This window comes from Pseudophryne corroboree, chromosome 8 (assembly GCF_028390025.1).
Source record: "Pseudophryne corroboree isolate aPseCor3 chromosome 8, aPseCor3.hap2, whole genome shotgun sequence".
In the NCBI taxonomy this organism is placed as follows: Eukaryota; Metazoa; Chordata; class Amphibia; order Anura; family Myobatrachidae; genus Pseudophryne; species Pseudophryne corroboree.
The window spans coordinates 273,759,770-273,785,276 of NC_086451.1; the positions used below are offsets into that span (position 1 = coordinate 273,759,770).

General features: G+C 41.1%; 1 protein-coding gene across 3 annotated transcripts in view; it reads left to right on the plus strand.

The window, feature by feature from the left end:
• Nucleotides 1-25,507, plus strand: part of GRIA3 (glutamate ionotropic receptor AMPA type subunit 3) — a 459,549-nt gene that overhangs the window by 335,912 nt on the left and 98,130 nt on the right. For all 3 annotated transcript variants that reach the window (XM_063937238.1, XM_063937239.1, XM_063937240.1), the window contains exons 6-7: nt 21,131-21,292; nt 23,636-23,803. In XM_063937238.1, coding sequence (XP_063793308.1) covers nt 21,131-21,292; nt 23,636-23,803 — 330 coding nt within the window. The remainder of the gene's footprint in view (nt 1-21,130; nt 21,293-23,635; nt 23,804-25,507) is intronic.

Sequence of the window (25,507 nt, forward strand, 5' to 3'; positions counted from 1 at the left end):
TTTTGCTTTTTTACTTTTGTATTTAAATCGCCAGTTGTTTTTTTCCATTATCCTGATTAATGACACAGTTCTTCTGTGCTATTTGCACTGAATACAACTGTACAGAGAACAGATTTGTTACATACCCCAGGGCAATGGAAGTAAACAACTCTACCTTGAAAATGTAATAGCCTGCAAGTTTTGCAATGAGTTGTAACTCACGGCAAATTGCCAATTTTGCTTTAAAAACCATATATATATATATATTCAGAAGTTTTGGTTATTTTGCAGTGAAAGCAAAGCAAATACTGTAGCCCCATCATCTTCAGTAGCATTGGTCTTATCCTCTAGCAATGGGCTGTGGCAGATGCTGTGAGTTGTGGGAACAGGAAAAATTCTGAAAAATAGTGTGCAATTGATAATGAAGTATTGCTAATTTGTAAATGAAATATAAAGTATTTCCTACTTATAAAACATAAATAAAATACTACCAGAATAATAATAAATGGAAAAAGTAGTGTCCCATTTAAAAAATAAAAAATAAAATAAATGGCAACAAAAAAAAATACTCAAAGTCCCTAACTTATTACAGTACTTACCGCTTCTCTCATTCCTGGTTTGATTGCGTGTAATCCAGATTGAAGTGAAAATACGCAAACACCTAGGTCAGAAGCAACTGATGCCAAAGAGCCCTGGACAAGCAAGGATTAAAACTCCGGCTGTCTGATTTTTGTTACATGTGTATTCTGTTGAACTTTTGTTCATGATTACAGATAACCGATGTGTAAAAACGTGTGTAGTACATTATGCCAGTGCTTGGGATCCCGGCGCCTGGCATACCGGCACCGGGATCCCAACCACCACCATGCAGGCAGCGAGGAGAGCGCAAATGAGCCCCTTGCGGGCTCACTGCACTCGCCATGCTGCGGGCATGGTGGCGCGCTATGCACACCACAATATTTATTCTCCATCCAGGGGTGTCGTGGACACCCCAAGAGGGAGATAAATTGTCGGTATGCTGGATGTTGGTATGCTGGCTGTCAGTATGCCGGCTGTCGGTATTCCGGCGTTGGTATGGTGAGCGCCGGGATCCTGACAGGCTGCATATCAAATGCCTCCTGTAAAAACAGAATATTGCCATCTTGAAATGGTGCTATGCTTTAATCTAGACTTGGCTGGTTGCTTTCCCTATAGATGTGTATGGGAAAACAAACTTTGATCAAAATTGGGATATCTTAGATTTTATGGGGGAGGGGTGCTTTGGACTGCAGACCTTAATTACAAATATAATGATAAGTGCTATCATGCTAAGACTTGTAGTTACACAAAAAAAAAGAAAATGTAATGCTGATGCATAATCTACAGTACCAAGCACTGCTAATCAGAATAATTATAATAAACTCTCCAATGTAACATAGAGAAATTAACCAGCATCCCGGTGACCTTGTCTCTTGTGGGTCCCTAACACTAAGTTTAAGTCCAGGGGTTGGGACCCCACCAGTCCAGTGAAGGCCAGCCACCCCAGCGCAAAACATTAGGGAGTGGCTACAGAGTTAGTAAGTGTTAATAAAAAAGAAGCAAAAGTTACGTGTCAAAGAGTGTTACATAGGTGTAAGGTATTCATTGAAATGCTAAAAAGTGTTGTATTTGTAAAAAAAAATATTTGAAAGTGACGGTAAGCGGTAGACCACAAGAGTGACCCCACATAATCTCGCAGTCTACCGCTGACCGCAAAGTTCTCACCATTGGATATAATGGAGCGCCTATGCGCTACATTGTATCTCGAGTACGCCGCCTGACTGACAGTTCAGGCGCGCACAGCCAATCAGGAGAGTGCCATGACGTAGCGCTCCCTGATTGGCTGAAGGGACACTCTTTGACAGCAGTCACGGGGGGTCCCGCCAGTCAGGGAAAGGGGTCCCATGTGTAAACATGGATCCCCTTTCAGTGCATGGTTCGGGTTCTTCTTCTTTTTTTTTTACCAAGTACGTGGATTACAAACAAAGAAGAGGACCGATCTACACAGGATTGTTGTGAGTATCATTTTATTTGCAGGTACCCCGTGGATTCTACGTGGAGAAGGGGACCGACTGCTTCGTGTCAACATAGGTAAGTATGTGTGTATGTAGGTGTGCATGTATGTAATAAAGTTGTACTGTCACTGTGTGTGCGTTGTTTTTTTGGGGGGTATTTTTTTGTAGTAGAACTACAGGCACCAGCGGGCCCGTTTCCCCCCGCATGCTGGTACTTGCAGTTCTCCAAGTACCAGCTTGCGGGGGAGGCTTGCTGGGACTTGCAGTTCTGCTACAAAAAAACAATATTCTTTTTTTGTCACAAAAGGCTATCAGCCCCCCATCCGCCACCCTTGGAAGGGGGGGACAGCCTCGGGCTTTACCCCTGGCCCTTGGGTGGCTGGAGGGGGGACCCCTTGATTTAAGGGGTCTCCACACCTCCAGGGTACCCCAGCCAGGGGTGACTACTTGGGGATTTAATGCCATGGCCGCAGGGACCTATATAAAAGTGTCCCCCGGCTGTGGCATTATCTCTCTGACTAGTGGAGCCCGGTGCTGGTGGAAAAAATACGGGGGACCCCTATGTCTTTTGTCCCCCCTATTTTTTGCACCAGGACCAGGCACAGAGACCGGTGCTGGTTGTTTAAATAAGGGGGAACCACAGTCAATTTTTCCCCTGTATTTTTAGAACCAGGACCGGCTCAAAGAGCCCAAGGCTGGTTATGCTTAGGAGGGGGACCCCACGCAATTTTTTTCAGGATTTTTAACACTTTTAACACCCCTTCCAACTGAAAAACATGCACTGATCTTTCCATATTATTGTAGTTAGTAAAAAAAAATATATATTCTTTTAAAAAATCGATTAAATAATACTTGTGGCTCCTAAATAGACAAATCAAGTAGATAATCCCTTCAAATATAAATATATATGCTATTAGCAATAAAAAAAAGCACCAAACAATACATGTTGTTAAAAATTTTTATTAGATCATGACAGAAAAATGAGGCGGAATGAAATTGACGAAATGACTGTCGAAAAGCACTGTTGTCGAATCGACATTCTTCAATTGAATATACTTTTGCCGAAAAGCAGCATTTTTAACATTGCAGACATGTCGAATTGAAAAAATGTCGAATTGAAAAAAGTCGAAAATGAAACGGCAGGTTTTTTTGTCGAAAAGTACTGCATTGAATTGTCGAATCCAATTGGACAGTTTTTTTGTGTCTAAAATGCCCCGTTTTTCGACAGTTTCGGCAATTCGACCACAATTGAATATACCCCATAGTGTTCTATGTCTTCATACAAAGATATGCAGATACATTTTTCTATAGGGTTTTTGCAGAATATTCTTCTCAATCTCACTACTCATTTTCGTGTAGAATTGTGTATGTTTCTCTGGTATAACTCTTCCTGGGTCTGGGACTGAGGGTCGACTGCACAAAGGTCGGCACACCTTAGGTCAACGCCAATTGGTCGGCACACCTTAGGTCGACATGGACAAAAGGTCGACAGGAACAAGGTCGACATGGAAAAAGGTCGACATGAGTTTTTTATGTTTTTTTGGTGTCGTTTTCTTCGTAGAGTGCCCGGGAACCCCAATTAGTGCACCGCGTCCCCTCGCATGGCTCGCTTCGCTCGCCATGCTTCGGGCATGGTGCCTTCGCTCCGCTACCGCTTCACTCGGCACACTTTACCGTTCCAATCGTAGTCCACGTGGATCGTTAAGTATGAAAAGGTTCAAAAAAAGAAAAAAATTGTGAAAAACTCATGTCGACCTTTTTCCATGTCAACCTTGTTCCTGTCTACCTTTTGTCCATGTCGACCTTTTGTCCATGTCAACCTAAGGTGTGTCGACCAATTGGCGTCGACCTAAGGTGTGTCGACATTTGTGCTGTCGACCTGGAGTACGGATACCACTCTTCCTCACAGCGGTGGTCATTCCGAGTTGATCGCTAGCTGCCGTTGTTCGCAGCGCAGTGATCAGGCTGAAAATCGGCACTTCTGCGCATGCGTATACGGCTCAATGCGCGCACGCGACGTACTTTCACAAAAGCCGATGCAGTTTTACACAAGCTCTAGCGACGCTTTTCAGTCGCACTGCTGGCCGCAGAGTGATTGACAGAAAGTGGGTGTTTCTGGGTGGTAACTGACCGTTTTCGGGGAGTGTGTGTAAAAACGCAGGCATGTCAAATAAAAATGCAGGAGTGGCTGGGGAAACATAGGCATGGCTGGGCGAACGCAGGGTGTGTTTGTGGCATCAAAACAGGAAGTAAATAGTCTGCAGTAATCGCAAGCTAGGAGTAGGTCTGGAGCTACTCAAACTGCACAAAATTATTTTGTAGCCACTGTGCGATCCTTTCGTTTGCACTTCTGCTAAGCTAAGATACACTCCCAGAGGGCGGCGGCTTAGCGTTTGCACGGCTACTAAAAGCAGCTAACGAGCGAACAACTCGGAATGAGGGCCAGTGTCATCTAAGTTTTACATAAAGTATAAACTATACTGTACATTTTGTAAAATGTATCATGTACCAATTTCATTTGGAATGCCATACACAACTCTAGTCATCTGTACCCATTAGCAGTTCTTTAAAAGCAAGTTAAACTGAGCAGCTGGTTGCTGAGCATATTTGTTTGCAAACACTTTTCTGACCTCCTGCAAATATCTTCTTAGTGCTCATCTGTAAATAATCATTGTGTTCCTGGCTCATGGTGCGGATTTTCCTGGTGCTCATTTATCAATAACAATGTATCCTGGCTCATGGCACTGCTCTTTCTGGTGCATGTCTCTCATTACTCTACTTGTTCCTGGCTCATTTTACTGGACTTCCTAGTGCTTGTTTCTCATTACTTATCTTGTTCCTAGCTTATGAAATTGATCTTCATGGTTCTCATGCCTCATATCTCACTGTGTTCCTGGCTCATGGCACTGGTCTTCCTGGTGCTTGTTTCACATTACTCATCTTGCTCCGAGCTCATGATACTGATCTTCCTGGTGCCCATTTCCTGGCTAATGCCACTGATCTTCCTGATGCTCATCTCTCATTGCTCACTGTGTTCCTTACTCATGGCACTAGTCTCCCTAGTTCTCATCTCTCATTACTCATCTTGTCCCTGGCTCATGCCACTTATCTTCCTGGTGCTCATCTCTCATTGCTTATGGTACCAGTCTCCCTAGTGCTCATCTCTCATTGCTCATCTTGTCCCTGACTCATGTCACTGATCTTCCATGGGGATCAGTATGATTTACCAGTGGCCGGTATGCCGCCCATCAGTATACTGAAAATGGCATCCCATGCGGGCTCGCTGCGCTTTCTATGCTGCTGGCTCAGTGGCTCACTGCACTTGCCACAGGTTCTATTCCCACTCTATGGGTGTGGTGGACACCCACGAGTGGGAATAGCCCCTGTTCACCAGGATTCTGTCTGTCATTGTCAGCTGTTGGAATTCCGGCATTGGTATCCTGATTGCTGGTATCTCAACAGCCAGCAAATTAACTTCATCCTCTTCTGTGTTGACCTCGAATTACTCAGTGATTTCCTGGCTAATGGCACTAATCTTACTAGTCCTCATCTCTCATTACTTACCTTATTTTTGGCTCATGATACTGATCTTCCTGGTGGTCATTTTTCATTACTCAGCTTGTTCCTGGCTCATGCCACTGAACTTCCTGGTGCTCACCTCTTTTATTACTCACTGTGTTCCTGGCTCATGCCCCCGATCTTCCTGGTGCTGGTATCTCATTACTAATCATGTTCTGACTCATGCAAGAGCTCTTCTTGGTGATCATCTCACATTGCTCACTGTGTTCCTGGCACATACCACGGATCTTCCTGGTGCTCATCTCTCATTACTCACTGTGTTCTTGGCTTGTGGCACTGGTCTTCCTGGTGCTCATCTCTCATTAATCTCCTATTTCCTGGCTCATGCATATGGTTTACCAGGTGCCAGTGATGGACTGGGGCTCAAAAACGGTACAGGCATTTGTGAGCACGCTTAGCACAGGGGCGCACCGCCATGATGTATGGGGGCGTGCTGTGAGTCATGGGGACATGGACTCATGGCACGCCCCCATTACCATGGTGATGCTTGCTGGGTGGGCGCGCCACAAGTCTGGAGGCATGGACTCGCGGCACGCCCCCATTTCCATGGAGACCAGTGGGGGCAGCTGAACCAGAGAGCCGGAGGCTGCTCTGCACACGGCCTTCCCAGCTCTCTGAGGGATGGGATCGGCCCACCTGCCCATCGGCCCTTCTGGTATGTGCCAGAAATACCAGATGGCCAGTCTGGCCCTGCCAGGTGCTCATTTCTTACTACTTGCTGTGTTTCTGGCTCATGGATTGATGTTCCAAGGAGTCATCTCTCAATACTCCCTTGCTTATGGCACTGGTCATTCTACTGGTTATCATCTTTCACTGGTCAAGAGTAAAGTCAGGGCCGAAACTAGGATTTCAGTCACCTGGGGCAAGGCAGTAATTTGGCACCCCTCACACACACACACACACACACACACACACACGCACGCACGCACACACACAAAAACCCTGTCAGACTAAAATAATCCTATTGGACAATATTCCCCTATGTGCTACAAATGCCCTAAGCGTCAATTGCCCCCCCAGCAGTGTGTTCAACTATATGCTCCTCTGTGTGTCCCCATACATTGCATTATATCACTGCACTATATCATAACACTTCATCATTGCACTATATTCCCCTATCCACTGTACTACATCACTATACTACATTCCCTATAGACTGCACTATTTACCATATATGCTACACTACATTATTACACTACATCCCCTTATATGCTACACCACATCAGTGCACTACATGCTCCTATATACTGCAATACATTACTACACTACATAGCCTATATGGTACACTACATCACTACACTACATCCCCTTATATGCTACACCACATCAGTGCACTACATGCTCCTATATACTGCAATACATTACTATACTACATGGCCTATATGGTACACTACATCACTACATTACATCCCACAATAAGCTACACCAAATCCTCCCATCTGGGAGGCAAAGCAGAGATTGATACTGCAAACTGTGAGCACAGTGTCAATAATAAACTCTGTCTTTAAACACACAATAAAGCTGCTGTAGTGATACTCAGTGAGATTTGGAGTTTGTCCTGGCTCCTGTAACATCATTGACTACACCTGTTAACAAGCAAAAGCCTGGGGTAGCGGGTTCATTCAATGTTGTGTAGCCGGAAGCTTGTTATCGGTTGGTGCTATGCAGGCAGCTGCGATCATAGCCTGCTGAAGAACACAGCACCAACAGCTCGCTACTATAGCTTGCATGGTGCACTGCACGCTAGTCACAGCACTGCATGGCAAAGAAGAGAGTTTAAGACAGTAGCCGACATAGGAGAGATCCCAGGTACTGGAGCTCACCCGCACAGCTTCAGAGCCAGCTGAGGGCAGACAGGTGGGTCAGAGACACTGCCCCGGGAGCCATCTGCTGTCTCACTGGAGCAGCACAGCACTGCTGGTTTTTTTATTAAAAAAACCCTGCTCCTCTGTAACTCCTCAGGCGCCCACTCAAATCCTGCACCCAGGGCGCATGCCCACTTAGGGCGCCCCCCCCTAGTTGCGGCCCTGGTAAAGTGCCTGCACTTCAAAAGAGAAAAATATCAATAACTTTGTTATTTATTTCCAATTATATTTGTTAGACTAACAATATACATTTACTGTAGTTAAATAAAACTGTTCTAGTCTGGGTAAAGTTAAACATATTCTCTTGTGGCCTAAACTGAGATCTAAGACTATTTATCTTCCTACTGTAGCATTTTATATCTACTGCCTCAAAATTAAGCAAATTATGTAAATATTCTTTTTTAGACAATAGTATCTGTTCTGAGACTCACAATGTTACCTGTTTGCATGATTGATGTGTCCTTGAAATAAAATATATTTTCTTCCTTGTTCTGTCATACTCAATCCCCCTGACAAAAGCTTAGTTACACTAATAGCCTTTATATTTTCTCCCTTCCCTCAGAAAATTGTTGTGTAAGTTTAGAGTTCACAAGAAAACAATATGTGGTTTCTTGCAAATTAAAGCACCATAACTTCTCTTCAATTTTCCTAAAGGCGTCAGTCTGAGCAGCAGTCAAGAAAGAAATGACTAGGGTTTTTTTTCCACAAATAGTCCTTTTATTAACCTTGTAGTAAGGGGGTGGAATTGCAAAAACAATCGATAGCTGTTGAAGTTTGTTGCATTGCTCCTAGAAATGATCCTGAACAGTTCTGCATTCACAGCAATATCAGCAGTTCAAGTCTAATCGACTTTTGACAAAATTGTTTTGATTTTATTATAAAAATATTGGGTCATACTTTAGTGATTTTTCATAATGAGGAAATGGAAGTGATTCATTTTATTAGGTGGTAATTGTGATCTGCAGATACCAAATATGTATATTTTTATACTACTGTATGTCACAAAGAATTTCTTGTTGCCCTACTTTAAACATTCTTTAATAGTGGTTTAAACTGCTTTAGAATCGGAATTTTGTAAGTGTTCGAACGGGAAGTACTGTATCATTTGTTCAAAGCATTGAAAAACTGGGACGGTATAAAGACACTATTGCAAATTAATTGTTTAAAAAAAAACTGTTTACTAATGTTAAAATTGCAAATAAAATATCAGTGACAGACAAAAACAAAACAAAAAAGTAAAAAACAAACTCTATACATAATGAGTATAATTTCAGTAAAAGATGGCAAACATGCAGTACATGGATAAAAAAAGACAGCAACCTCACAGTTTCAGAAATAACTATACTATTCCTGTTATGGCGGTAGCACTTTGTACTTCTGCTAGATGTCTGAGCCAGATTTTACTACTGTACCTCTCTGTTCTGGATATCCTGAAGCATTTTATCTTCCTTATAGAGCAGGTCTCTCAATTGCATTAGTCTGAGGGGTTAGGCGCTGACACACATAGGCAGAGCCGGCCATAGGTATAGGCAAACTAGGCAATTGCCTAGGGCATTTGATATGCCTAGGGGCATCAGCAGCTTCTGCTGATTAAAATGATATGCGGCATGCCTATATTCTGTGTGTGGCATTTCATATGCAGATACAGCCACAGTCTCACACATAATATAGGTATGCTGCATATCATTTTAATCAGTAGAAGCTACTTGTGCATCCTAGCCACATAGCAATGCAAATAAGATGCATTTTGATTAAAAAAAGGTGCCTGACGTTAACATTGAGGCAAGATTTATGAGGACACATCTGTATCCAAGCAGAGGCAGAGGTCACAGTGTTAGTGGCAGTGTGAGTGCTGTGTGCATGTGAATGGGTTGGTTGGTTGTGCAGTAGTGTTCGGAATATGTGTAAGGGGCACTATGCATGTCATTATGTGTATAAGGGCATTACTAATGTGCAGCCTATGTGTAAAAGAGTACTACTGTATGTGTGTCATTATGTGTATAAGGGCACTAATAATGTGCAGCAAATGTGTAACGGTACTACTGTATGTGTGTCATTATGTGTATAGGGGCACTAATAATGTGCGGCATATGTGTAACAGGGTACTACTGTATGTGTGTCATTATGTGTATAGGGGCACTAATAATGTGCAGCAAATGTGTAGGGTGCACTATGTGTGTCATTATGTGTATAAGGGCATTAATAATGTGCGGCATATGTGTAAGGGACATTATGTGTAAAAGGGCATTAATAAAGGTTGTTATAATGTGTAAGGCGCATTATGTTTATAAGGACATTAATAATGTGTGTCATATGTGTAAGGGGCATTACTGTGTGGAATTAGGTGTATAAATGCATTACTAATGTGTAACATTATGTGTATAAAGTGCGCTACTATGTGGCGTTGCATATAGAAAAGGCACTACTGTGTCATGTAAATAAGCAGCAATTCAGTGTGATGTAATGTGAATAAGGGGCTCTACTGTGAGGAGTAACGTTTATAAGGTAAAGTGATACTACTGTGGGACGTAATATAAATTATGGACACTATCGCATGATCAAATGTGAATAAAGTTGCAGTACTGTGTGGCGTAATTGGAATTGGGGTTACTATTGTGTGGCCGTGCCCCTTGCCAGCAAAAACACACCCCTTTTTGGGCTGTGCGCCAAATGTGCAAACTGTTCCTATTTAAAATATAGGGGGTACAAACACCAAAATAAGGACTGCTATGGGTGAGGGGTGATGGTGCTGGGAAAGAGATGCAAGGTCAGAGGCGGAACCAGCGGTGGTGCTAGGGGGCACCAGCCAAAATCTTGCCTAGGGCATCATATTGCTTAGGGCCGGCTCTGCACATAGGGGTTGAATCTGATTTACACAGATTTCTCTTTAAGGATGCAACTGACATGTTTTTGCATACAGTACACATACAGAAGTGATTTTACAGTATATGTGTATTTACTCCTATTCTGAATCAGATGCAATCTGGACGGATCTGTCTTTCAATGAAATAGGATGCTTTTGGATGGGAACTGGGAGGTGGAAAACTTATTGGATGGAACCATCCTGACTTGTGAGAGTATCATGGATGGGTTGTGGGCATGAATCAAAAGCTCTGTGTTATTCAGAATCATGCATACAGACAAGGGGAGCACTGGTGTATTTATAATGGGTGCAGTGTGTGCGGTGCACATGGGCCCCCAGGGGCACAGGAGGGCCCATACCGCTCACCCTGCACCCATTAATTTAAATACCCTCCAGCATCCCACTGCGCAGCAGCAGCACTGCAGATATTACTGGCAAAATGGCACGGCACCATTTTCCTGGTGATTTGCACATGCGCAGTAGGAAAAGCACTGGGAAAATAGCCACTGCACCATTTTTCCGGTGATTTGTGCATGCGTGCTAGGCCCTGGGACATCACCAGTGCCAACTAGGGACCCTAGTGCTCAGAACTGTATAGTGCGGCGGGCTAAAGAAGAGGGGGCCCAGACGGATCCTGGACACGGGCCGCCTCCTCTCTAGAAACACACTTGAAGGGCAGCTTGTTTCTTATGGATCTCTTGCACCTAGCATGGGGCTGATGCAAGTGTAGATACTAATGATAGTGGTTGCAGCAGCCGGCTTCATATCAATGGACAGCACTGGTTTGCGCTTTCACATTCATGATCCTCAGCATTAGCTGAGCGGATACTTGCATTACCGTAAATTTGTAAAACAGGCTTCAGCCACTTTGCGTGTGACTTGAAATCAGCCCCATACTGTTGAGGGATGTATTACAGAGATAAGTAAAAAAAAGCTTTCATCCTTTAGATCAACTGATAACTTCATTTTCCTAGATAGTCATTTTGGGTTACTTAGAAAATTTGCAATTGCTACTTAAAGCTGGGGCAAGTGCTAAAGACAAGTTGCTCATCTCCCTATAAATCCAACAGATGTGGCTACAATGCTTCTTTTGCTGGATACAAACATTCTTCACATTTGAATTCATTCTGTTGCTGTCTTTAGCAGATAATTTTGAAGCTAATCTGAGTCTTCCCCTTCTCCAAATATCAGTGTTGTTCAAAGTTACCCATACAAGCTTCTGTTGTCAATGTAAATATTAATAGATTGCAACATAAACTGGAAGATTATGAGCTTGGTGGTTTTTCCAAAATCTAATGTTGTAATTCTTACAGAAATGTGGCTGAGCACTAAAATTGGTGATGGATCTATTCCCACTCATGTATATCCCATTTTTAGCAAATATAGGGCTAAGGGATGTAAAGTAATCTTATTTGATGTGGATGGTTCCCTACATTTTGGATATTTACAGTAACTCCTGTCCTCGATCTATATTGAAATATTTGTATGGATAATGTCTACTCTTCCCTAATTCAATAATTATTGTTGTAATTTTTTGACCCTTAAAATATTTTTCTAGTCCCTAATTGATTTAATATATAGTACTTTCTGGAAAGCATTGTCTCTACTAATACAAAGAGTGAGATTTTACTTCCTGGGGACTTCATTCTGAATTGGATTCATTCAAATTTAGCAAACTGTTTTCCCAATTCAAATCACTAAATATAAACCAACAAACAAATTCTCAATCAACAAGAATCAACCTCATGCCTATAATCATTCAATAATAGTGGTTTACAGTATTTATCAAACAGTGATATTTTTTTTATTGCAGATTTTCATCAATTTAGCAAGTAGAGTTTAAATTGACAATTTTGTTAAAGGCAAATCCAGTATGTTTTGCTTTAATAAGGTTGCTGTTTTAAAAAATCTGGGATTTTGAAAAATCAATATTTGATAAATATCGTCATGCCTGTCATCATGCCACTGTTTTGGTTTTAAACTTTATATTTTAGTTTTAGCGATCAGGCAATAGTCTATTGTGTACTTAAAATCAAACTTCTAAAATCAAAAGTTAAAGTATCATACCAAATGGATCATTCAACTATTTTAGCCTTAGTTATGTTTGCCATGACCAAACTCTCCACAGTTTGGAATCAGTTTGATACTAGGCTTTTATTCTGAACTTCAGTAGTTTTAATTTAAGTTCCTAAAGCTCCATGATCCCCATGCTCCATTCTGCAAAGCCAAAGCACCTTGGGATCACCTTCTTTGGGTTACTACAAGACTGATGAACTGATGAACTTATATACTTTTAGAGATGCTTTGGAAGACATGTGTGCTTATTGACTCTATTGAGCATTTTCAAGACTACAGATTGTACATTCAAAATAAATCACAAAGCAAACATGAGTAGTAAAAACCCATAACTACTCTGCCAGTTTTCTTCAAGACAGTGCAAAATACTGCAAAACTCTGGAAGATCATCATTAATAATTTATTTGCGTCCTCTAGCGATCAAAAACTAACTAATATCAATTAAATTGTCACAATGCTCTCGGTCAGCTCTGCTATTGTCAGTTTCTTCAATCAAAATGTTGCAGTTGTTACTATTTACTTGTCAGTCAGGCATAACCATAACCAGAATTCAGATGCCGTCTTGGAACACAATCCTATACCTCCCACATCCAAATGTAATACTAAATCCACATTTACTCCATTGTGTAATGATGAGGTTATATCACAATTAATTACAGTCAATGTATAACTAAGTGCCCTGGTTACTTAACCCCCCCCCCCCCCCCCCCGCTATTTTGTCATATGGACAAATTCTCAAGCTAAGAAAAATAGCTAGAATAATCACATTCCACAAAATCAGTGACAGAAGCAGTATTTCATATTATAGACCTTTCTCTTTACTTCCTATGATATCCAAAGTCATTGCATATGTGTTAATTCTGAGAATCAGTAGCTTTCACAAAACAAAAAATTCCTTAGTCTGTTTTTATCTTGCTTTTGATCATTCCATAATAGCAAACCAATTAAAAATGTAATTGAAATTCAGAATGGGATGAAACATGTATAGCGACAGGTACAGTATATTATTCTTAGATTTTGCAAAAGCTTTTTCCCACTCAGGATCAACATTTTGCTAATAAAAAACAGTTGCACTGATAAAAATTTGTGTAGTGTTAAATCTTTGGATAACAACTGACTCCATGGTAACAACGGAGGAGTATACACAGCAACAATCACATGCAGAATAGATATACAGTATATTTATTAAACCATATTTTAGACTCGTACAAAAAACAACAAAACAATACAAATAGCACACACTGGTTTAAAAAGGTAAGATGTCTTTATACTACAGTATAAAAACATAGGTTTACAGTAAATCAAATGTTCTGCAGATCTGCAATAACAAATAAGACATGTTTGGTAGTAATTACTGCAGAAACACGGGTAAATAACTTTTATCACATTATGAAGTATCATGTGTGTATAATTCCCAAGTGTACATATTCTGGTTCTTATGAGTTACATTTAAAAATATTAAATGACAAATCTAAGGAAAAAAGCTACATTTATTTCTCTGCAGTGACTTTCTGTCTAATTACTGCAGCAGACAAAAATAGTGTGGATTGCGCAGGACTTACAAGTGGAAAAGCCAACCCTCCAATAAAATATTATGTTGGTGGTGCTTCCATGGAGTAATTTCTTAATTAAAGCTATGCTGTGACTAGATTTCTTAAGAGTGACAGTGGATTTTAAAAATGTCTAATTATCCAAAAACACAGAAACCTAGTCATTTCTTCTTAGAAATTAATCTATGAGTCCTATACTAGTAGAGGTGAACCCCTATAGTGTTAGGGACCTGTCCGATGAGGTCACCGTGAAGCAGGTGGGCAGGCTCATATACTGGCCAATATATGCCAAGAACCTCAAATATTATATTATGGTTATAATAATTTTAATGGTGTATGGTGCACCTGCACCCTTTGTTCCTATACTAGTAATAGCAAGTTGGAAAGAGTATGGTGAAGTGGGTTTTATTTGTTTTATAATATGATTTGTATATCGTTGTGGTAACTCTTTGCAGTAATTCTTGTTCTAGCAAGGGCCAAAGAAGGGCTGTGCAGCAGGTGCCATTATCCAGTGCACAAGGTTGTGGAGGTGACATTGTTTCTGCCCCAAAGTACCCTGCAGAGACAGCCTGACAACCTTTTACATCTAGCTGTGTGCCTGGAGGGGCACACTCCTGCATAGAAAGACATAGGGAAGTGATGGGGAAACTTTGACACTCCAACTGTTGTTGAACTATACATCCCAGCATGCCGTGCTACAGTTTTGCTATTTGGCCATGCTAAACTGTAGCAGGGCATGCGGGGATGTGTAGTTCAACAACAGCTGGAGTGCCAAAGGTTCCCCATCACTGGCACAGGGCATATCTCTTTGAGCAGGGGTTTTGATAGGAGATTGGGGTGGGTACAAAAATTTCTAAGCCTTCCTTAGCCAACTATAGTAATCACTGGGGAACAGATGGGGCATTTTCATCTGTTACTACTGCTAATCTGCTGGTATTAAAAGCCTAAATTGATGAGACTCATATAAAAAAGAAACACATGGTAAATTCTTATCTACAGTGCAATCATTGAAATAATGATTTGTTTTTTCAAAAAACTTTACAAGTTCACAATATACATAAAAGGCATCAGCATAACATATGATAGATAGATAGATAGATAGATAGATAGATAGATAGATAGATAGATAGATAGATAGATAGATAGTATAAACCATAGTAAAAATTTCCAGTGAGTGATCAATTTTTCAATAAGGAGGAAAGGGGTAGAGGGAGAATAATGTGGCATGTGCAACCAAGAGGAGAGGGGAAGAGAATAAGAGTGGACAGAAAGATATATTTTAGTTACGATTAAACTGCTACACTTATTATCTGTTTTTCTTAATCACCTTTTTGTAAGTTTTCATTTAAGTTTATTAGCTAGAATCAATTGACTTTTTCTTATCTAGCACACTAAAATGTCTTTACAAATAATGTTTAGAATAAAGTTGTAAGGCATCATTTTGAAATATAGGTGAGTACACTGAGACATAAGGGTCAGACTTGGCACAGATATCCAACACAATGTCAAAAAACAGACAAACGTATCTCTTGAGTTTGCAGGTTTGTTGTATCTAATTTTTCCAAATTTTCTGGACTAATAATCTGTATTTTTTATTAGAGATGAGCGGGTTCGGTTCGTCGAGATCCGAACCCCCCCCCCCCCCCCCCCCCGAACTTCACCTATTTTACACGGGTCCGAGGCAGCCTCGGATCTTCCTGCCTTGCTTGGTTAACCTGAACGCGCCCAAACGTCATCATCCCGCTGTCGGATTCTCGCAAGATTCGTATTCTATATAAAGAGCCGCGTTCTCTGCCTGAAAACGCTCCATATCTGTACTCAGTGTGCTGCAAATATCTGTGCTCAGTGTGCTGCATTGTGGGGACCACCAGTATATAATTATAGTAGTACAGTACAGTAGGCCATTGCTGTATCTTGCAGCTCTCTGTCAAGTATACTATCCATATCTGTGCTGCATTATTGTGAGCAGTATATAGTAGGACAGTGCAGTATTTTGGTGACCAGCAGTATACATATAGTACTGTATCTTGCAGTTCTGTGTCACTTCTAGTATCCTTATCTGTGCTCAATATCTGCTGCATTGTTGTGACCTGTATGTATACTGTACTGTGCGACGTGTGTTATACACCTGGTGATTTTATACATCCTGTAATCTGTACTGAGCGATGTGTGAGATACACCTGGGGATTATACACCCTGTATACTGTACTGTGCAACGTTTGTGATACACCTGGTGATTATACACCCTGTATACTGTACTGAACGATGTGTAAGATACACCTGGGGATTATACACCCTATATACTGTACTGTGTGATGTGTGAGATACACCTGGGGATTATATACCCTATATACTGTACTGTGCGATGTGTGTGATACACCTGGTAATTAATTATACACCCTGTATACTGTACTGTGCGACATGTGTTATACACCTGGTGATTATACATCCTGTAATCTGTACTGAGCGATGTGTGAGATACACCAGGGGATTATACACCCTATATACTGTACTGAGTGATGTGTGAAATACACCTGGGGATTATACACCCTGTATACTGTACTGTGCGACGTGTGTTATACACCTGGTGATTATACATCCTGTAATCTGTACTGAGCGATGTGTGAGATACACCTGGGGATTATACACCCTATATTATTATTATTATTATTATTATTATCCTTTATTTATATGGCACCACAAGGGTTCCGCAGCACCCAATTACAGAGTACATAAATAATCAAACAGGAAAACAGCAACTTACAGTTGATGACAGTATAGGACAAGTACAGGGTAAATAAACATAGTTACATCAGCAGATGACACTGGAATAAGTATCAGGTGGCAGAAGACTGCTGGATGTGGTACAGTTGAAGATTATTAAAGTAAGACAAAGGATAAGCACATGAGGGAAGAGGGCCCTGCTCGTGAGAGCTTACAATCTAAAGGGAAGGGGTAGACAGACAGGGGTGACACAGATGGGGTACTTAGAGAACGTGGAACAGAGGGTTAAGATGAGATTTGGCTGGGTTTGGTGAAGAAGTGGACCCCCAGAAGGCACAAGTCAATACTTAACATTGCAACATTTTACTGGGCTATGCAGGAGAAAATGAAAAATGGGGGGGGGGGGGAATCGATAACTTCTACCACTTTCAAAAAGGTCAATGGAAGCTGAAATAATGGACAACTACCTCATGGAAGCCAGATACAGTATACCAAACAGTACTTAGCAGAGTTAGGAATGAGTGCTTATGAAATACAGTAACATTTTGTCATAATATTTCAGAAACTGCATGGCTGGTCTCTAGCACTCTTTTGCTCTAATACACCACCTGCTTTAGGATTTATATTCAAAAACATTATGTCTCCATAATCCCAAAAACGTCAGTCTTCTTGGAAAGGGGCTTGTTCCTTTGTAAGGGAAAGAGAACAAACGTTCTCAAACAACGGTTTCTCAATTTATTTTTCCTCTGGGAAGGGATTGTGGATTTGCAGGAATATCTGAGCATTTCTGTAATCAGAAAGCAGCGACTTTCTACAAATGTTTACATTAGATTATGTTTTGGGGGAAAAAAGTACAGAATCCCATTTAGGATGTCTTCACCAAATCGTAGACATAAATATGGAAATCGTCATCAAACTTAATGAAGTACACAGATGGTTTAGCTTCAACTTGATGAATAACCATGCCAGTTCTTTTTGAGCCATCTTCTTTGGCATATTCCACTTGCTTGCCCACCAGGCTGTCCACATCCTCCCCTTGTTCTCTTTCAGCTGGAGGGGAATCATTTGAGTCTGGAATGATCCAAAGATCTCCTTCTTTATAGTCATCTAAAAGTTGATACATATATAAGACTGGGTCCTTTTCATAGGTTATATAAAACCATGTGTTCATAACAGATGCTCATGCTAATACCATCCCTCGCCACTCATCCTTGGAACCATCCTCTGTTTCAAACATATGCTCCACTGCTTTACCAATCATTGTGTCAGCCAAATGGGCATCGCTGATTCAGGATGAGGCAACTCTGTCTGGTAGAACTTCAAGAGCAGACACCCTTTCATCCTTGTGAAGCTCAAGTCCATAGACACAATCAAATCCATCATACTTTATAAGATAGAGGGAGGGATTCACTGGTACTTGATCCAGAACTGTTCCTTTCCACTGGGTTGTTGGCCCACTGCCCTCTTTCCACCCATGCTGTATTCTACAGCCTACAATATTTCACTTTGGCTGGGAGATTGGTTTACTTGGTCCCATATTGTTTCGATGTTTCTTATGAGATGTTCTTGTCTTCATCATATTTGCAGAAACACCTGCATGTGTTGCATCAGCTCTTGATCGCTGAGCGGCCGCCTTTCCAAATGGAGTCTTCATTCATCTGTGTATTAAAGGGCAGCAGGGCTGCCGAACTAGGGTGAAAAGTGTAGTCACTCCAAGTTTGTTGTAGTCCTTCCAGTCTACATGAAAAAGAACCCCTTCCTTTCCACCTTTCAAAAAAACTCCGACCCTCAATTGCTCTGATCAGAAGTCACTTATCTGGGGCAGATAGGATGTGTTTCCCTCCACTCCCCCTGCAGGTGATGGCTTTGGCACAGTGCCCCCCTGTTGCCAGTTGCCCCAATCCTCATCCTCCCTCCTTTGTCAGACTCCGTCACCACCACTGTGCGCTGCTATGGAAGAGCAGCTCCCGCCTCACTCCACCTGAACTTCCAAGCCCTCCGCTCAGACACTCCAGCGCTCGTTCCCTTCCCTTACCCCCTCCCTCTCCGCACACTGCCAGATTTGGAGCTGGCTGCTACTATACAGCCGCCTGTCTCTCTGCTGCCAGGACCAGGTCTCGCCTTCCTGCCAAATACTGATCCCTCCAGAGCTGCATACTGTATACTGTACTGTGCGATGTGTGTTATACACCTGGTGATTATACATCCTGTAATCTGTACTGAGCGATATGTGAGATACACCTGGTAATATCTGGGCTCAGTGTGCTGCATTGTGGGGACCACCAGTATATAATTATAGTAGTACAGTACAGTAGGCCATTGCTGTATATTGCAGCTCTGTGTCATTGCAAGCATCCATTCCATATCTGTGCTGCATTGTTGTGAGCAGTATATAGTAGGACAGTGCCGCATTTTGGTGACCAGCAGTATACATATAGTACAGTACAGTAGGCCATTGCTGTATCTTGCAGCTCTGTGTCAGACTCAGTTCTAGTATCCTGATCAGTGCTCAATATCTGCTGCATTGTTGTGACCAGTATATAGTAGTACAGTGCAGTATTGTGGTGACCACCAGTATATAGTAGTACAGTACAATAGGCCATTGCTATATCTTGCAGCTCTGTGTCACTTTTAGTATCCTGATCAGTGCTTAATATCTGTGATCAGTGTCAGTGCTGCATTGTGGTGACCAGTATACTACAGTACAATAGTCCAGTGCTGTTCTCGCTGCTCAGTGTCAGTTCTCCGTGGTATCATCAGTGACCAGTATAATCAGTTCTCAGTATAATCAGTGCGCTGTTAGACGTGTGCCCGTTTTCCGCCATTAGTGCAGTGGGATTTAGACAATTGATGAAGTTATTGTGTCCCCGGTACAAAATCCCATCTAGATTCCACTTCACTAGGCAGGCGATAGCGAGATTTTACCAATTAATATCAGTGATTTATAATTATTAATTACAGCGATCTTGCCAAATAATTCCAGTGATTTTGTCATTTTCTTCCAGTGATTTGGACCAATAATACCATTGATTAGAACGACTAATTCCAGTGATTTTGTCATTTTCTTCCAGTGATTTGGACCAATAATACCATTGATTAGAACGAATAATTCCAGTGATTTTGTCATTTTCTTTCAGTGATTTGGACCAATAATACCATTGATTAGAACAAATAATTCCTGTGATATTGAGGTGTTTGTGTCGCTTAGCTTAGCAGTCCAGCGACCACAGTGCACCTCTTTTTCTCTTTTCTTTGCATCATGTGCTGTGTGGGGCCAATTTTTTTAAGTGCCATCCTGTCTGACACTGCAGTGCCACTCCTAAATGGCCAGGTGTTTGTGCCGGCCACTTGGGTCGCTTAGCTTAGTCATCCAGCGACCTCGGTGCAAATTTTAGGACTAAAAATAATATTGTGAGGTGTTCAGAATTGACTGGAAATGAGTGGAAATTGTGGTTATTGAGGTTGATAATATTATAGGATCAAAATTACCCCCAAATTCTATGATTTAAGCTGTTTTTGAGGGTTTTTTGGAAAAAAACACCCGAATCCAAAACACACCTGAATCCAACAAAAAATTTTCAGGGTGGTTTTTCCAAAACGCGTCCAAATCCAAAACACGGCCACGGAACCGAATCCAAAACCAAATACACAGAACCCGAAAAATTTCCGGTGCACATCTCTATTTTTTATGAACCCCCATTCCCCAATGCCTAAATGCATAGACTTATTCTATGTGAGTAAACAAGTCCAAAACCCTGTTTCTGGCAACCAAGAGCCAAGCAATATAGTTTTTTATGCATGTCTAGTCATGCGAAAATGTAAAAAGCACTGTGAAGCAGTATATTAAGGGAAACATCAAAAATTTCTTTAGAAAGGTATTTGTCACTGGGGTGCAATACTGACTTATTTCTGGATTCTGATTTCAATATACTGTATATTATTATTCTTTATGGTGTCTATTATTAATTATAATTCTATATATAATTCTTCACTATTCTTTGTAATATAATAGAACTCTATAATGATCATGTCCAGCAGCCCGACTGCAAAGTGTTCCAAGAAATTATTTCCAAATGTAGGAAAGTATGACTTTACAGTATTTGCAGAAACTGAACTGCAGTTTGACACAATGCACTGGTTTGTTAAATGCTGTATCATAGATCAAATGTAATAGCTGGCCAGACTCTATATTGCATCAGTGACCTATTTAGACCTGGTTAGAGGCTTGGCAGATCATGCCTAACAGATTTCATATGTGTGAAGAATATGGTTTTAGGCCTCTTGGAACTGAGAGTAATGTCCCTCAGATACACAGTGACCTGGCTTCTATGCTAAACACCCATCTGGCATACACTATTATAACATTTTAATGCCTCCTAAACTTTCTAGCAAACTTTTTAGCAAAAATGAAATTAACAGGATAAGTCACTTAATAATTTTATTTTGTTTTACAAAATATAGGGATTTACAGGTATTTCACTAGAGAGAGTCATGCACGGCGGAGCAAATGTCACTGGATTTCAGATTGTGAATAATGAAAACACAATTGTACAGCAGTTTTTACAGAGATGGGTACATCTGGATGATAGAGAGTTTCCTGAAGCAAGGAATACACCATTAAAGGTATAGTATGCTTTGGTATATGAAACACCAACAGGATTATCAAGAAAGCAGTCCGTTCCCATATATTTGATAAACAGAAGCTGGCAAGCACCACATTCTAGACTTCATGTATCCACAGTATACATATAATGTACACATATTAGCTCACATATGTACAGACGTTCACACATGTTATTTACATAATTGTGTTTGCTGTTGTGCATTTTGCTATTCATTGCCACCTAACATTAATTCTTCTATTCCTACATTGGTTTCAAATTTAGATATGCAAACAAACAGGCCAGTACTTTTTGGGCTGGGCACACTGGCGTATTTATAATGGGTGCAGTGTGTACGCTGCACCCATTTCCTGTATACTTACCACTCTGGAGTCCCACACCAATGACAGCAGCACTCCAGTAAATCACCAGGCGCTTTGGCCATTTTCCTGCCATTTTGCACATGCGTGGTAGTGAAATCACCAGGAAAATGGCTGCTGCATAATTTTCCTGGAGATCTGCACATGCGCGCTAGAGTCTGTGCCCTCTAGTGCTCAGACTCTACAGTGCTACTAGCAGAAAGGAGGGGGCCAGGACAGAGGAGGCTGCACACGGGCCTCCTCCTCTCTTAAAACGCCCCTGGATAAACACTTTACTAGCTTGGCACTTACACCGGGAGTTACCATTTGTAAATGTTCTATCCCAATACGATAGTAATGTGTGTTTTGTGTTTAATTGAAATATTTGGAGGCATTACATTGCAACAGATAGATTGTATTGCCGGGACAATGTGCCATGGTAAAATGAACATCAAATGAACTTGAAAATCCCAAGCTAAACACAACTAAGCAGATCACAGATCTGCTGCAACACAAGCAAAAGTAAAGGCCCTCCAAGTAATCTTTGGCTAGAGTACTTAGACACTACTCCATCTGTATAAACACAGAACTTACATATAACCAAGCAGTGTAGTATTTTACTGACTGGCATATTAGTAGGGGTAATTCAGGTTTCCATTGATCATAAAGGGTTAAGTGAACCATTGATCTATGTGTAGTTAATACACTGCTTCTGAAACTATTTATGTTATTCAATTATAATTCTGTCATTTAATGAATTTCACTTTGAATAAATATAATATATTACCTCTAGACAAAGTTTATTTAATTTTTCAAATTACATTTTAGAGAGTCTAAGTTGTTTGATTTAATTACATGTAAGGATGGAGACTGTGTAACCTTCACATAAATTAGATGGAGTATTTTAAAAAGCTATAAAACATTAACCCAACATCAATCCCCTTTATATTGTCATTCTCTCTGAGCATATTAACCTGTTTGATGAATGTTGAAATGCATTGATTAGACTTAATTGTCTTTATGGCAATGAAAGAGTTCTTAAGTTGTCATTTTTATATATATATTACTATAACTAAGAACATTTCTGAATCACATCATCTGTCTTTGACATACACATTCATATCAAAGAAGATATTTAAAATCTAAGGGTCCTATTTATTATTTATTAGGGTTTTCCTCTGATAAGAACAATTCATTTGACATTATTTAACATTATTGGAGCTATTTAATAATGCTGGCTTACCAGGTCATCATATCAAAAAGAGACTTCATATCTAAGCGAGTTCCCCATTGTAAACTCTTTCAGCAAAACTTAACTTACTAGATGCCATGGGGAAGTCAATGTGGGTATGTGAATAATCCCACTACTGGAGAAGAATCAAAAGATACATCTTCAACAGTACTGTGGCCTACAGGCTACAGTGGCTAATGCCCTCTGAAGATGGCTTTAGCTACAGTAACACAGCAGAGCATTGAAAAGTAAAACTTTTTTGAGCTTGGTGACTTTGGATAGACTGCAGTTCCTATAAAAAAAAAAAAATAGGGACTTCATCCTAACACAGCCAGTATTTCAGATGTCTCATGTGTTCAGGCTTCGTTAAATATGCTACAATAGTTGCATAAATCATGCGTAAATGAGTGCTCATGCATGATTTTCAGGGGACATTAAGTTAATAAATAGGCAACTCAATATAAATGCAGTATATTGCCACAATCATGCCTATTCAAGCCTGTAAAGATGATTATCAAAATAATATAGAATATATGGGTACTGTATTTTAGACATTTAGTAAGCAGAATTTTTAGTCTTATATAAAGTATGTTATTTCCATGACACAAGACATAACACGTTATTTCAATGACACAAGACATAACACATTATCTTAGCCATCAGCAGAACATTACAGGATTTAATTAAAATAAAATTTATTTGTTACACATTTTAAAGGAACTATTATTGCATTTGCTGCAAGTAATGTGTCATTTATTCTGTTTATTGTATTTAGTACACATCTGCTCTGACCCATGATGCTGTCTTAGTAGTCGCTGAAGCGTTCCGATACCTAAGGAGACAACGAGTGGATGTATCAAGACGAGGGAGTGCTGGAGACTGCATGGCAAATCCTGCGGTGCCTTGGAGCCAAGGGATTGACATAGAAAGAGCCTTAAAAATGGTAACTATGAGACAGTGTATATGCACAGCAGAAGTGCCCAAATGGTAACTATGAGACAGTGTGTATACACATAGGCAGAGAGGCCCAAATGGTAACTATGAGACAGTGTGTATGCACAGCAGAGGGGCCCAAATGGTAACTATAGACAGTGTTTATGCACACCAGCGGGACCCAAATGGTAACTATGAGACAGTGTGTATGCACAGCAGAGGTGCCCAGGTGGTAACTATGAGACAGTGTGTATGCACAGCAGAGGGGCCCAGGTGGTAACTATGAGACAGTGTGTATGCACAGCAGAGGGGCCCAAATGGTAACTATGACACAGTGTGTATGCACAGCAGAGGGGCCCAAATGGTAACCATGAGACAATGTGTATGCACAGCAGAGGAGCCCAAATGACAACTATGAGACAGTGTCTATGCACAGCAGAGGGGCCCAAATGGCAACTATGAGACAGTGTGTATGCACAGCAGAGGGGCCCAAATGGTAACTATGAGACAGTGTGTATATACGTCAGCAGAGGGGCCCAAATGGTAACTATGAGATAGTGTGTAAGCACAGCAGAAAGGCCTATGAGACAATGGGTCTAATTCAGACCTGATCGCTAGGCTGTGTTTTCATACAGCCTGTGATCAGGTCTGAACTGCGCATGTGTATGCACCACAATGCGCGGGTGCGTCAATCTGCAGCAACAGGGAGCGATGGGATGGTGCGAGAAAAGCGATCGCGCAGGCGATTGCAAGGTGACTATCAGGAAGAGGCCATTTGGGGGTGGCAACTGACCGTTTTAGAGGAGTGTCCAAAGAAATGCAGGAGGGACCAGGTATTTGAAGGGAGGGTTTCTGACATACGCTCCGGGCCCGATCATCGCACTGGAAGAGTCCTGAAAAGCAGAATCTGCTACCCAGTACAATCACATGCTGGAGGCCACCCAGCACAGGGCAAGGCCACCCAGCATACCAAGTTCGGACCAGCATTTCAATCACAATCTAATTCTGGTAGCATCACTGACCCGGGATTTGCGTATGCAGCCGCACTACTGCCATTTTATTCATCGGAGTGGCTGCATGTGACATCATGCAGCCACCACAAAAATTGTCTAGCCATGCCTGCAATGGCCAGACCACTCCCCAGCAGCAGTCTGTCGTTGCCCACCCCACAACCACTTCTGTCAATCATGTTGCGGTTGCATCCTTCCAGTATGTGGCTGCAATGCATATGGCCTCACAAGTGCGCTGCGGCCGCAGTGCATGCGCAGATCTCTGAAAATAACCCGTTTGCTATTTTCATAGATCTACGATCTAAGATTCAAGCTGAATGAGGGCCATAATACCTAGTGTGAAAAAAACACATGAAATGCAAATAAAAAAGAAGACGAGATACTGTATAGAGGTTGATGTATAAAGCAGTGAAAAGGTTAGAGAAGTGGACCAGAGGATAATTTGCCTATAGCATCCAATCAGCATCTACCTACTATATATTTTTATAGAATGCACTTTATAAATGCCACCTCAAAGCTGATTGGTTACTATGGGCAACCTTTACAGTAGTCCACTTCTCCACTCTTTCACTGCTTAATACTGTACATCAACCTCATAGTACTGTACATGTTATCGTTATGTTATTCAGTTTTTACATTTAAGCATATTATCACCTTGCTGCTCTAATGAGGTAGTTATTCAGTATGTAAATACTACAGATTAA